A 13,110-nucleotide genomic window follows, 5' to 3' on the forward strand; every position below is an offset into this window, starting at 1 on the left:
GGTTTAATGTCTCTAGCGTGATCTTGCATAGGATTTTGGTATCCTTGGTTAGCCAGTTAATCAGATGTAGAGAGTCACTCTCAATTTCTAGTTTCCTAATTCCTTTGTTAATGCACCATATGAGTCCAATCTAACAAGGCCATGGTCTCAACAAAGTTGTTAGTCGTCTCAACGCCAAGAGGCATAGCATATCCCACAATGGTCATTCTGTTCTTATTTCTAATAATTCCTCCCCCTCAACTTGGCCCTGGATTGCCCTCTCTAATACCAAACAGATGGTTAAAATTATGGCTAATCTAACTGCTGATGAGAAGATGTTCCACGGTTTCTTCTACTAAGTTAGCAGTACAACAAGAACATTTTGAAGAAAGACACACTCCAAATCTTCCAACATTAGTATCCACAACAACTCCATGTCTCAGAACATTCCAAAGAAAGAATATAATGCAATTTCAAAAGGACACTTCTTTTGCCACAACATCTTATCAACTAACAAGGTGTTGTGTTTCTCCCTGATATGATGCCTTCCAAGCAGAGTTAAGAGTGAATCTCTCATCTACTGAGGCAGTCCATAAAGGATGATCATTGAGAGTAAGGGAGTTAATTTTAACTCTTTCATTTGTTGAACAATCTGCATTGGAAGTTGTTAAGAGAGTCTAGGGGCATTTCAGTTGCCATCAACTATGTAGTACAAACATTTTTTGACATCTCAATATAAAAAGATTGTAATATAAATTAGGACAGAAAGAGCATTTTTTGAAAATTCATTTAGAAACTTTTCTAACCCAGCAGAGGTTAAATCTTTCCTGATGGTAATTTAAGTATTTTTCTTCTTTTTGTTCAAAGTTAGAACGTGCTCTTGTTCATCATTTTCTATTATGCAAATTCAAGACTAGAATGGCATGAAGTATTAGCAAACAATACATCTTTGAAAGGTTTTGAACTTTTGATGGTCAACTTGCTAGCAAGTTGATATTTGATTCCCAACCAATTTGCATCCACTTTTGAGCATAAGATTTTGTCAAATTTCATATATCTAACCATATGATAAAAGTCTTATTGGTTGACATTCCATAATCCCTATCTTCTGGTCAGAATGATTTGAAGGACCAGATAAAATTTAATGCTTCCTTCAATTCCATTAGAATATATTCTTGCAGCAAGGCTACAGAACTGTGTAGAAAAAGAGACTGAAGCATTTTATGTATGAAGCATATTGGCAATGAAAGGTCACACATTTCTTTTTGGGCTATAAATACAGAACCAAATAATCCACAACTCATGTCAAGGCATTCAAGAGAAACTAAAATGTTAAGAAGAGAGGCCTTACCTGAAGTGAAGAGTCTTTGTTTATTAGCCAAGGATGACTTGCCTACATACCGCTCCTCCCACAAGGGTATTATTTCTTTATTTCCCTTGTGGGGTTGCTATGCTAGGCAGTTATCCTGGCTATATTGACAAGCTGTTCTTCATCACGTTAGGCCTCTTCTTCTCATAATCATGCCAAACATCAAACAAAATTCTCATCGTTTTGGGGACTTTCTGCATTTCTTACACTCTGGCAGCAAATGAGAGGTGCAGTGTATGTACTCCTATTCTTATTTTTCCTATTTAGGCTCTCATATCGAGCCCAAAAACACGCATACCATGTGAATTTGTGATCTGTCTTATATAGCACTTCACTTTGATCTCCTTCCTGATGTGGCATTTGCCTAAGTATCAAATGCATCCTTTTTTAAGAAGCTTTCCAACTTGGAACCTTGTAAGTCCTCCTTCTCGACCCACCCTCATCTGCATGCCCGTGTCATGTGTCACATGTGCATCCAATCCAAATTGCAGTGTTCACTTGAAAGGTACTTCTGATTATCAGCTGTAGCTCACATTTTCATTTCCACAACACAATCAGTAAACATTAAATGCCACTCTTTTGCTTCCTTACTCTTTTGTCTCTCTCTTTGGAATTGGAATATGGGACAAGGATGTTACCAAAAAGTCTCACTCATAAGGTTCATCCCGCCGCTTACTAACATAAACAGATCAATTCAACCAGGCCGCAATAGTCACATGGTGAAACATTGACATACTAAAAGCCACGGAACTCTTCATACATCTTATAAGAACACCAATCTGTTGTTTATGTACCACACAAGCTAAAAGTGAAGCAAAAATGGAACATACTGTATATCTAATGTACACCATTTATTATTTCATCTTCAAGTCTACAACCTCTAGTGTATATCTACATTTATTACCTAGCTCTTATTCCAAAAACTCGGTTGTGCCAAACTGAATGGAGTATCATGTGAAAAACATCATATTTAGAAGGCTTAATGTGCCAGAGAAAATGTTGTTGCACCTGCTTAACTCTTCCATGCATCTGCTTATATTTCTTATCCGAAATGGACAGAAGTATGTTTTTCAAATTTGGGATATCCTTCTCCTGGACAAATACAGCAAAAGATTCCCAGTTTAGAGTCTCAAAGAGCGGGGGCACATAGTTATCGGATAAGATCACCGGGATACATCCATAGTAAATAGCTTCTACCACTCTAGGAGAGTTGACTTGAGAACCTCTTGCACATATGCAGTACTTGCTGCTCTTCATGTACCGTAAATAGCTTGCCTTAGTTATTCCACCATAAATCCTCATGTCAGGATCTCTGTTTTCCCAGTGCTTCAGTAGTATAGGGCGGAGATAACCATGCATATGTCCAGCAAAGAAAGCAAGGGTACGCTGTTTGGAAGCTGGTTTTCCTCCAAGATCAGCAAGAGGGTTCGTACTCGAGCGAATGTTCGGTTGTGGTAGAGACACATCTTTACCAAACTGGAAGCCACCTCTCAGGTCAGCATTGCATAAAGATCTTATGCAATTACTCATAATTTCATCCGTCACCGCAGGGGCCTGAAGATGAAAATCAGGTTATGCAATAGCACTCAAAGCATATTGCAGAATAGGTAAGCCATGACATTTGCATTGATAGAGATTCCAAAATAAGCAAACAACGAATATATTCAAGAAGGATGAGATGCTACTCTAATATTAATTCAGGATTTAAGATCACACGGAAGGATGGGAGACATACCCAGTCATGACAGGCAACAATAAAATGGTCAGCTCCATCTGTTCTATTCCAGAAACGATACTTTTGCGCGATCATATCAACATAGTTACTTAAAGAATGCATTATATTTGTACGGTTGTGAGAATCAGGCACGTACAATGTCAACTTTAGTAATCAGAAACTTATCGGCAAATAAAATAGGTGAGCTTTTTTGGGGTTCTTAGTAACAAATCCTTTGTTTTCTTGAAGCAGCTTTATGAACCATCCCTCTGAAGCATATATTCCATCGAGAGGTCCAGAATGGAATATGGGTCTTTCCCCTTCAGCATAGATGTAAACCTTGAGTGTCTTCTCCATCAATTCATAACTCCTGCATTTAGTATACATTTGACAGCTGAATCAGCTTCAAGCATTGGTACTTGTTATGTTTCTTTCCTTCTATTTATATGGTTGTTGAAATTTATATATGGTTGACAGAATAAGAAGAAAATTATAGGATTATTACCATATTAACACCTCAAAACCTAGTAATATTACTCAAGAAGTTTCAAAATCTTCTTCACAGATGTGTCTGTCATCCATGGCTTGATATAGTACTAATAGTGTAACTAACTCTTAGAAGGACATGAAGCAAATAGAAGGTCCAAGCTCTTAAAAGATAAATCCTACTATCAATCCTGATAATTTACAGGTTAATACCTCAACTACGATACTTCCATAGCAATTATACAATACAGGTTATTCAATTGGTGAGCAGAGGAATCTATTTCAATAGTTTAACTGCATAAAGCTTGCACTTTCATGATGTAACGTGGAAAGATAATTGTTTTCAATAGTGTACAACTTCCAGAAAAGTCATTGGATAAGAACGAAATATCATATCAACATGAACAAAATCCACAACTAAAGTATACTATGGAGTTGCTAACCTTTTAAACATGGACAGATTTCTAAATAGAGGGGCATATAATCCAGGCTCACTCTTTAAGAGAGGCGCATTCTCGATTAGATATTTTGCACGTAATAGTTCTTGATCTACAACCGAGGACCATCGTGGTTTCTATGAAAAAGTAAGTTCAATCAGGGACAAGAGAAAGTGCAAAGCTGTATAAATGAACTAATGAAATCATTCCCCTTGATACCATTGAACAAAATGAAGTTTGACTTTCTTGCAGCATATAATTCATTTGAGATATTGATGCCACACTTTTTCTTGCTCGGTCAGACCTTTCAATCACAGCAGGAATATTCCTCAGGCAAGAATGATCTGTTGATTGGTTTTGGATGGAAGATGTCAAAGGAGATATAACCATTGCCAAAGGTGCAGCGGTTGTGATTATAGGATTGTCGTCTATGGTTTCATTTCTTGCCACTCTGTGAGCTATGTCGTCTTTATCTGGCCTATCTAGTACAAAATTATTTTCAGATGTTGGCATAACAAATTCAGAACCAAAAGCAACCTGCAGTGGAAATTTGTCTTCAATTTCAGTATCTTCAATCATGGTAGCATTAGAGTCTTCAACGGTTGCATCATTTGTCTTTGACAGCTCAGTTTTGGCTGTTCCTTCATGAACAACATTTGAGGCAGTAGTGTTCAAACCACTAGCAAACGTCAGGTTTCCCGATATATTAGAATTACCAGATAACTCTCCAGATTGAAAGCTGCCTAAAAATGCTACTTGACCTTTGCTGGAAGAAAATAATGAGGGGACAACATATATGTTTGGAAATCCGAAATATTGAATGATCAAAACCATAACAAAAACGGATGCCACTAGCCATAATAGTCTTTTAGTCCCCAAGAAACTTGCATATCGAACTTCAGTTCCCATGTTCAAGCAAATCACTCAATTCCCTGGACAATTTTGCAATTCCAAATTTAGCATCCAACATAGCACTCCTCTTAATTTTTAAGATTCACTCATTCTTGAATGATACTCTCTCTATTTCAATCAATTTGTTTGTCACTTACCTCTTTAGAATGCTTTTTTCCACAACTATTTAATTTTAACTTAAGTACATTCTACACATCTTTAGCTTAAAAGACCAGATAATTCAAATGGTCTTCTTTACTTTCTCAAATTCCGTATTAAGTCAAACAAATTGGAACGGAGCGATTACTTGAGGAGTGATGGTAATTTTGCAGTAGAAGAACTTTGATTCAAAATTCAATCAGAACTCTGCAGCAATATTTAAATTTTCTTATAACATTAAACAAACACTAAATAATCAACAACTAAGAAAAGAAAGGAGGGATTTTGCTACTGAAGAGTGTTGATCAAAAGTAAGGGAAACACAACAATTGTTGTTTCTTTCTAATTTCTGGCATCAAGTACAGTAGAACTAAAATATAGGCACACACATGAAAAGGCCAAATCCTGAGACCCCATACAATTGAGAGGTAGTGAAGAAGGAAAAGCAAGAAAGTGAAAAGAAAAAGGAAGACAACTTACAGAATTCATCAGCTTCAGCGTTGGCTACATAGTAGAAAATGTGAGTAAAAAAAGTGGTATCAACGTAGCAGTTTTTTGTCTTTAAAATTTATGTTGAGGGTATTTTAGCCATTGACCTATTAATATATACGTATTTTGTATTGGACGTACTACTTTAGGGCATGAGCCTATAACAGGGCGGACCCACCCTTGCCAAGGGGTGTCTACACCCCAAGGTAAAATTTTGGTTTACAACTATATATATATATATATATATACAAGTATTGACATATTTTGACACAGTGTAAGATTTAGTCTAATGGTTAAGGGATTGCAAAAGTTCCTTAAGGTTGTGTGTTAAAGCCCTATTGGTCTCATCCACTGCAACTATATCATCTTGACAGCATGATAAGTTGGACAAAGAATAAACTGTTTTTGTTAAGAAATGTAAAGAGGAACAGAAAATGGGTCATTATGTTGACCAAAAGTCTAGAAGACAAAATGAATTATTTTGCAAATTGCTTTGGCCACTGTTATAAGGTGAATGATTGAGTACTGAATTCCCAAAAAGTCGGCAATCATTTTCCATCACTCTGTATGATCACCAAAGTTCACCTAAAGATATTTTGCATAAATCAATAATTATACTGCAACCCATGTTCTATTGGTGAAGTAGCTAACATGTGACTAGAAGGTCACGGCTTCAAACCTTGAAATAGCCTCTGGAGAAATGCAAGGTAAAGTTGCGTACACTAGGCCCTTGTGATCGCGGATCCTGCACATACCGGGAGCTTTAGTGCACTGGGTTGCCGCTTTGGTCTGCCAAATGTTTCTAGTATAGTACAGCAACACTAGTAAAGCACAAAGTTTTAGTATAGTTTTGTCCAAGTAAGAGAAGAAACAAGTAGAGATGCTAGAAAGAAAAAGAAAGAACAAATTGTATCTTCTCAAGTCTATGTACAGGAAATAATCAGATACATTGATGCAACTTATTACATATTTCTCAAAAGAATGCTGCACTAATTAAACATCTAAAACTCTGAAACTATCTAAATGTGTACATTTGTCACCTAGTTCTTACTCCAAAAACTCTGTTGTGCCATATCGAATGGAGAATCATGTTGAAAATATCGTACTTTACGGGCTTGACGTGCCAAAGGAAATGCTGCTGCACCAGCTTAACCCTCCGCTGCATCTCACGATATCTCCTATCAGGGATCGATACGAGTATGTCTTTCAGTTTTGGAATGTCCTTCTCTGGAACAAAAATAGCAAAAGCCTCCCAGTTCAAAGTCTCGAAAAATGGGGGTATGAAATTGTCAGATATTATCACTGGAACACACTCGTAGAAAATGGCTTCCACCACTCGAGGACTATTGACTTCATAACCTTTTGCACATATGCAGTATTTGCTACTCTTCATGTATTGTACATAGCTTACTTTACTAATCTTGCCGAAAATCTTCATGTCAGGATCTTTGTTTTCCCAGTTGTTCAATAGGATAGGACGAAGGTAACCATGCATGTTGCCAGCAAAGAAAGCAAGAGTTCGTCTCTTAGAAAGACGTTTTCCCCCAATTTCTCTAAGGGGATTCTTTTCTGCACGTATATATGTTTCTGGAAGCGATACATCTTTACCGAATTGGAAGCCTTCTTTAATGTCAGCATTGCACAAAGCTCTTATGCAATTAGCCATGATTCTTTTTGTTTCTGAAGGGGCCTGAGGAAGCAAATCTCCACTTCAGTATACGACAGAAATTCATATATCTTAACTATAAAAAGAATGTAGATATATCTTTGACACCGAAATTATAAGATGAGCTTGCATGTACACATGCAGAAAAATAAGCCTCAATGCGGAAAAATGGTGCACACAGCAAAGCATTCCATTAAAGAGGAAAACAAAAGATCTTGACTGATGGATAAAATAAAATCTATGAGAATCAAAATGGATGTTGTAATACCGTTTAGGAACTCCAGTTAATGGAAGAATCCAAAACTTACCCAATCATGGCAGGCAACAAGAAAATGGTCAGCTCCAGCAGTCCTGTTCCAAAAATTATGTCTTTGGATAATGATGTCGAGATAATCACTTAAATATCGAACTAAGTTCCTACGACTGTGAGAATCAGGGACATATAAGGTCTCCTCTAGCATACGGGAGCTGAATGGTAGATAAAACAAGTGAGCCTTTTTGGGGTTCTTGGTAACAAATTTCTTGTTTCTTTTCAGGAGCTTCATAAACCAACCCTCAGAAGCATATATTCCTTTAAGCACTGGCGTATGGAATACTGGTCTTGCACCTTCTGAATAAATGTAAACTTTGAGAATCTGTTCCATCAATTCATAGCTCCTACACATACATGATGTATGTCAGATCAGAGAAATGCACCTCAACCATATTGAGAGACAAAGTAAATGCAAAGCCACAAATGCCACCAGTTACAATGAGATAACTAAGTGAAAATCTCATGTATCTCCCACAAATAACTATTGTTTGTTGATTAACGAAGCACAAATGTCTAATCTAATTCAGTACTACCAAATACACCTCCAATGTCAGAAAACATCCAGATTACACAAGGGGTGGATTCATCATATGCATCACCATTTTCTATTACCTCATAAACATTGACAAATTTCTATACAAAGGAGCATATAAGCCAGGTTCATTTCCTGCTAGAGGAGAATTCTCAATGACACTTTTTGCATGTAGTAGTTCTTGATCTACATCTGAGGACCACCGTGGTTTCTACAGAAAAGATCAAAAGAACATAACTATAATATCTAAGAATTCATTCGCCAATTACACAAGTCATATCCGACTAGGAGAGTACCAAAGTAACATGTATACATACCATCGAACGAAATGATGTGCGAGTTTCTTGCTGCATAACATTCATTTCAGCTATTGATACAACACTATCTATTGGCTTGTCAGACTCCTTCATTTCAGGAATTTTATGACCGACTGTAGGAGCATGATCAGTGCGTTTTTGCACAGGTAAGTTATCACTTTCAAGTAGATGGCCTGTATTTCCTTCTTTTTCAGATATGTTCTGGTAGGAAGATATCAGAGGAGCTTCTTTCTGTGCATCAAGATTGACCTGTGGTGTTACAACCAATGGTGGTGGTGCAATAGACAATGCTGTGGGACTTATCTCCAATGACTTAGCTTCTGTTGGCGCTGGAGAAATACTGCCTCCCCCATCAGTATCAACCACACGCGATAAAGAACTTTCAGATGTACTATTTGAAGCTTGTAAATCATCTTCAGAGTCGGCAGCCTTATCTGGAGGTAAGCTACTATTTCTTCCTAAACTTTCCACATTTGACTTGTTGTCCAGTTTTGAATCCTTAAAAGGGGATTCATCCTCAGGGTCAACGTCCTCAGTTAAGGTATCACCAGAACGTTCATTCATTGGAGGCATAGAACCATCCTCTACCTCTTCATTATTTGCATCAGAGAGCTTAGTTTCATTAGTTGTTTCATTGATAAGATTTGTGTTAGTAGCATTCACAACGCTACCATGTTTCAAGTTGTCTGACCTACTGAAGTTGCCAGATTGATCTACTCTTTGCGAGCTGCTTATTTGACCCCCATTGGCAGTAAACAAAGAAGACAGGGCATAACCATATGGAAAACCAAAATACTGAATTATCAAAGCAAGGCCAAAAACCACTCCCAATAGACATACTAGTCGTCTAGTCTCAAACAGATTATGATATCGAATTATAGAGCCCATGTTCAAGCAGCACCCAGAGTGAAGAAAGCACAACACTGTCCCTGGATAATTTTCAAATCCCAAATTCAGTATTGCCATATAGTATTTTTCTATCTATTTCACAATAACTCAGTACTTGAGTAACACAATAAAACAGCACGAGTAAACAACAATATACCCCGTGTAATCCAACAATTGGGGTCTAGGGAGGGCAGGGTCAACTGAGGCGAAACCAAACTTTTAACCTTATGGGTTCTGAAATTTACAACTACGATTTCCAAGTGTCAATAAATGGGTTCTAAACTTAATATTTGTCCATATTTAATAAACTTCTTAATACAAATACACTATTTGAACAAAAGTTTCTAGGCTTCTAGCTCTTCCCCTAGTAGGGTGTCCGCAGACCTTACCCCTATCTTTGTGGAGTAGAGAAGTTGTTTCCAATAAACCCTTAGCTCAAAAGAGAAATGAATGGAACAGGTAGCAAAAACCATAACAACAAAATAGCAAGATACAAAACACATTAAGTAACAAATAATACTAACACATTGAAAAATAAGGAATTGCTTGATTACGAAATAATAATACTACCAAGTACTAATAAGGGGAAGAAGAGAGGAGGCTAGATAGATACCTGGCCTCTCCCAGGTAAAGTGCGACAACACTCAGCTACCTATTAAAGAAAATCAGGTCAAACTCCGTCCCTTAGCCTAATCGCTGACCCAACTCCATACCTTCAAACAGTTGTACCTCCTTAATCAAGAAGGATCATACTCTCAACTTGAACTAATTCTCAAGCTCATCAAGAACCAAAAGCAGAATCATAATTTTCACTTTGTCACTTAATAAATCAACCATAAAAACACAAGCTTTTTAGAAATACAATAATTGTTGAAGTCAATAACAAACAAAACAGAAACAGTAAACACCAAAAAGATAAATAACTTTCATCCCAAATCACCAAAGGCAACTAAAATTAATCCTCAAACATACTGCTAGCTTCAATTACCAGATCAAAAGTGGACAAGGAACCTCTTCAAGGCCACGTTTGGCAACTCAGGTAACTCAAAAAAAGATTTTAAAAAATCCAACATATTGAGCAGCTTCATCCATCTAGTTGGAAAAGTTGGTTTTGAATTGAGTTGACTAATTGTAACATTTGATACATTAGACACCCAAATGAGACCTAATAAAAATATACCTTATTTTAGTCGATAAATACATAAGTAAAATAAGATTCTTTTAGTACCTCTACAAGATTTGAAATCATAATGGGGTATCTGTTCAACTTTGCTTTTGTATTTTTCCTCTTCTTCTTTTTTTCTTTATTGCAGTAATGACAGCAGTAAAGTGGAAAAAGAAAAAGGAAGCATATGAGTAAACTTTGATTAATGAATCTATATTTTAGTTAGGTGACGTGTTCGGACAAATATGCCACAATTGGCACGTAACATTGGCTTTTTAAGTAAACATGAGTACTAAGCTTTGTTTAATTTATATGTCATAATTAAAATTTTAAATACATAAATTTTATTTTAATTAAAATCTTATTATAACACATAGATTGAGATTGAGGGATTAACAATATGAAACATATTGTGGTGAGAGTGGCTTGTGGGTCTCTGCTTTTTACTATATATGTACATCAAATAATGCATTATTTTGATACTTATGGTAGTTATTAGTACTACTTGTTATTATTAAGAAGGTATATAGTCATTATCAATCCTTACCATATAAATATGCGTCCGAACCAAAAGGACAACAATTTTTTTTTGAAAATTCCAAAAAGGTAATTCAATTAATTATGAAACCAAAAGGGCAACAATTCTTAATACCGTTTAAATTAGATTTTGTAAAACAAGGCTCAAATTCCTATGAACCTTGTAAGGCTCAGCCGCCAATGAGCCTTACAAGGCTCATAGGAATTTGAGCCTTGCAGGTTGTTTTTTTTTTAAAAAAAAAATATTGTCGTTTTATTTTGTTGTTTGTTAAAAGTCTAATAATAATAATAATAATAATAATACATAGTTGTTGAAAATCAATCACCAACAACATCAAATTCGGGAGATGTTCATATAGAAGAACATAATACGGGATTTTCGGGAAATCAATATGAGGCCAACACAAATTTATCATTGGCTACTTCCGACACCCCGTATTACCTTGTTTTTTACTGTGTTGGAGTATCTACGAGTGTGCCCAACTACACACAAGAAGAAGGTAGTGGCTTTCAAACTCCTAATGTTGTAAATTTAAGTTTTGAAGAATTCAACGAAGGAAATTATGGTTTTGTACGACAACATCAATTTCAAAACCCACCATTTCATGTTGGGAGATTGAGTTTTTCGACGGTAAACAATATACTCTTTAAATAATTTATAGAATATTTTATTTATATTAAATTATATGTTAATGATTTACATCTTATTCCAGGATGACATGTCACAAAATCAAAATGATGATGAAGTTGGACCTTCACAACAATATGTATGTTGTTATAATCGATAAATTTTCAATTTGACATTTATAAAATAATAATGGAATTTAGTAATAAATATAATTTGGCAGGACATCAACAACCCTCGAAGAACAACAAGGCCACACGTACCCACAACATGTGGAACCGGTAGACATAAACAACAACAACAACCGCATCAAGACAGACGATAATCTCTAGAAGTGTTGTCTTTTATATTTTCTATCATGTCCCTTATATGTTCTATCAATTTTTTACAAATTATATATATATATATAAAATTGAAGTTTTCGAACTCCAACATATATGCATGGTTCATGTTTACTATAAATTATTTAAAGGGTATATTTTTTTTTTACCTTGATATGAAGTATAATTTTTCTCATGTTTTCAACATATTCATCAATAGGGCATTTCCACCAAAATAAAGTATGACTAAAGAAGGCTGAATTTTATCATTATGCAAGTGAATAAACCAAATTATAATTTCACATTAAAAATATTGAAGAAAAAAATAAAATCAACTAAGTAGTAAATTAAATAAGGTCTAAACTATTGGATTTAGTTCGTTTGAAAAGCCACAAAGTAATGACTAGCAATAAGGTCTAAACTATCTTTATGCATCATATCAACAACTATATATTATTATTATTATTATTATTATTATTATTATTATTATTATTATTATTAGACTTTTAACAAACAACAAAATAAAATGAGAATATTTTATTTATTTATTTTTTAAAAAAAACAACCTGCAAGGCTTAAATTCCTATGAGCTTTGTAAGGCTCATTGGCAGCTGAGCCTTACAAGGCTCATAGGAATTTGAGCCTTGTTTTACAAAATCTAATTTAAACGGTGTTAAGAATTGTTGCCCTTTTGGTTTCATAATTAATTGAGTTACCCTTTTGAAATTTTTGAAAAAAATTGTTGCCCTTTTGGTTTTGGACTCATATAAATATGCTGACCTCTTCTTTTGAAGTAGTATATGAGTTTGATTGGTAAACATTAAGAGTTTGTTTGGTACAAAAAAAAAAATCTATAAACCTTTTTATATTTGATTCGTCAAATATTTTTTAAAAAAATTAAATTTATTGAAAATGAGAAAAATAAGTTTTTTTTATGAAAATAAGGAAAACAGACTCTCTTAGTGAGCAGTGGCAATCCACATTAATAGAGCAGTGGAAAATAAGTTTTTACTTATATATCAAACATTAGAAAATAAATAAAAGTTTATTTATTATTTTTTTTGAAAAATCCTTCGTACCAAAGCACCTTAAATGTTATTTATTGTTCATTAACTTTAGGTAGACTAAAATCTCGCCATCAACTCATGCAACGGTCAGTTTACATTTATTTAACACTGAAGGAAGTGCATGTGATCTAGAATCATACATCGAGGATGTACCAT

General features: G+C 35.1%; 1 protein-coding gene and 1 pseudogene across 1 annotated transcript; both read right to left on the reverse strand.

The window, feature by feature from the left end:
* Positions 1-2,191: 2,191 nt before the first annotated feature.
* LOC125838690 (probable glycosyltransferase At5g03795) lies at positions 2,192-4,385 on the reverse strand (annotated as a pseudogene).
* A 2,028-nt stretch (positions 4,386-6,413) lies between these two features.
* Positions 6,414-9,265, reverse strand: LOC125838678 (probable glycosyltransferase At3g07620). The gene is made up of 5 exons (XM_049517719.1): positions 9,053-9,265; positions 8,353-8,968; positions 8,116-8,246; positions 7,499-7,847; positions 6,414-7,214 (listed from the first exon to the last, which is right to left on the reverse strand). Exons 1-5 carry the CDS (start codon positions 9,238-9,240, stop codon positions 6,561-6,563), a joined length of 1,938 nt encoding a protein of 645 aa, XP_049373676.1. The 5' UTR covers positions 9,241-9,265; the 3' UTR covers positions 6,414-6,560.
* Between the last annotated feature and the right edge of the window lie 3,845 nt (positions 9,266-13,110).

This window comes from Solanum verrucosum, unplaced genomic scaffold, assembly GCF_900185275.1.
Source record: "Solanum verrucosum unplaced genomic scaffold, falcon-dt-bn FXZP01000182.1, whole genome shotgun sequence".
NCBI classification, from domain to species: Eukaryota; Viridiplantae; Streptophyta; class Magnoliopsida; order Solanales; family Solanaceae; genus Solanum; species Solanum verrucosum.